Source organism: Sinocyclocheilus anshuiensis, unplaced genomic scaffold, assembly GCF_001515605.1.
Source record: "Sinocyclocheilus anshuiensis isolate Anshui unplaced genomic scaffold, SAMN03320099.WGS_v1.1 scaffold3935, whole genome shotgun sequence".
NCBI classification, from domain to species: Eukaryota; Metazoa; Chordata; class Actinopteri; order Cypriniformes; family Cyprinidae; genus Sinocyclocheilus; species Sinocyclocheilus anshuiensis.
Window position 1 is genome coordinate 111028 of NW_015557061.1, and position 1622 is coordinate 112649.

At 36.1% G+C, this 1622-nt stretch overlaps 1 protein-coding gene across 1 annotated transcript in view; it reads right to left on the reverse strand.

Moving 5' to 3' along the window:
- LOC107676488 (E3 ubiquitin-protein ligase TTC3) overlaps positions 1-1606 on the reverse strand; it is a gene marked incomplete at its 5' end in the record, with an annotated part of 40955 nt that extends 39349 nt beyond the window's left edge. Inside the window, 2 exons of the mRNA XM_016471043.1 lie at positions 1311-1470; positions 1543-1606. Of these exons, the coding sequence (XP_016326529.1) occupies positions 1311-1470; positions 1543-1606 (224 nt within the window). The remainder of the gene's footprint in view (positions 1-1310; positions 1471-1542) is intronic.
- Positions 1607-1622: the final 16 nt, after the last annotated feature.

Sequence of the window (1622 nt, forward strand, 5' to 3'; positions counted from 1 at the left end):
TCTTTTATTTATTTATTTGATTCCTCAGTGTTTGCTAAACGTTCTGTAATTTATTAGTCGGTATATAATGCAGCATGTGGTGTGTGCCATGCCTCATCTTATTCGTTCTTACTGGTTTATTGTTGTTGTGCTTCTTAATTAAGAATAACAATGAATCCATCTTTTGGTTTAGTCTTAAAAAAATGAAAGGTGTGTAGATGTATTTAAGCAAAACAGTGACAACAAGATCGCGAATTCGATAGTGAAAGCATCTGAAGCTTAACACAGCAAAAGAGAAACTCCCATTCACAAAATTCAAATCACGAATAATACTACTGATGATAAAGAACGGGTTGAATGTTAACCACTTTCGTTTCCATATAACTATAAACTATGATAAAAGTTCATCAGCATGCATTGAATAATCCCATGTTGTAGCGCAAAAAACAAAACAAAACAAAAAATATTGCGAGCAAATCATGTGCTCATGCGACCAGCTGAGAAAGTTAGCTGCAAAAGAGCTTCAGTGGGAAGAATGAGTCTGGAGCCCTGTATAGGCTATACGGTGCATGAAAAGCTAACTGGTGCTCTTCTGTTTGTGTCGTATAAAAAGCACAATAATCGCAGTTGTTTAGATCAAATAATCGCGATTAGACTGTTACTTAATTATCGCGACAGGCCTAGGGTCAGTCAATTTTTATTCTTTCTTTTTTTGAAAGAAATTAAAACTTTTATTCAGCAAGGATGTGTTAAATTGTTAAGAAGTGATAGCAAAGATTTATATTGTTAGAAAAGATTTATATTTTGAATAAATGCTGTTCTTTTTAACTTTTTATTAATCAAAGAATCCTGAAAAAAGTATCGCAGTTTCCAAAAAAAATATTTGGCAGCACAACTGTTGATACTTCTAATAATAAATCAGCATATTATTATGATTTCTGAAGATCATGTGACACTGAAGACTGGAGTAATGATGCTGAAAATACAGCTACGCATCACAGAAATACATTATATTTCAAAGGATATTAAAATAGAAACCATTATTTTATATTGTAATAACATTTAGCAAAACTACTTTTTTTTTCTGTATTTTAGATCAAATAAATGTAGCCTTGATGAGCAGAAGAGACTTCTTTAAAAAACATTACAAGTCTTACTGACCCCAAACTTTTGAACGGCAGTGTATGTATAATATATATATATATAAACCAAATATAAAATACCAAGATATTACCGTATATCGCATTTCAGCCAAAAAATACCGGGATATGATTTTTTGCCCTTCGCCCAGCCCTACCGTCAGATGTGACTCTTTCCTGAAAGCCACTCACTTTGAGTCCAGAAAGCCCATCTCCACGGCCCAGAAGGTGGTGGGGTGATTGTCCTGCTGTCTCAGGAGGATATGCCACCAAAACACAGACACATGCATCAGATGACCCACGTGCTTCTTCACCTCGGGCTTTATCTTGGTCCAGCGCTCATATATGACGTCTGTAAAACACAGCAACACTGAAACCTCTGCAGCAATGATCACTAATGATAAAGAGAGCTGCGCTCACTCACCGGGCGGCTCCATGTGAATGTACGGGAACTGGCCCTGATAGACCTGCGGGAGAAACACAGAGCATCACGGGAGAAACACA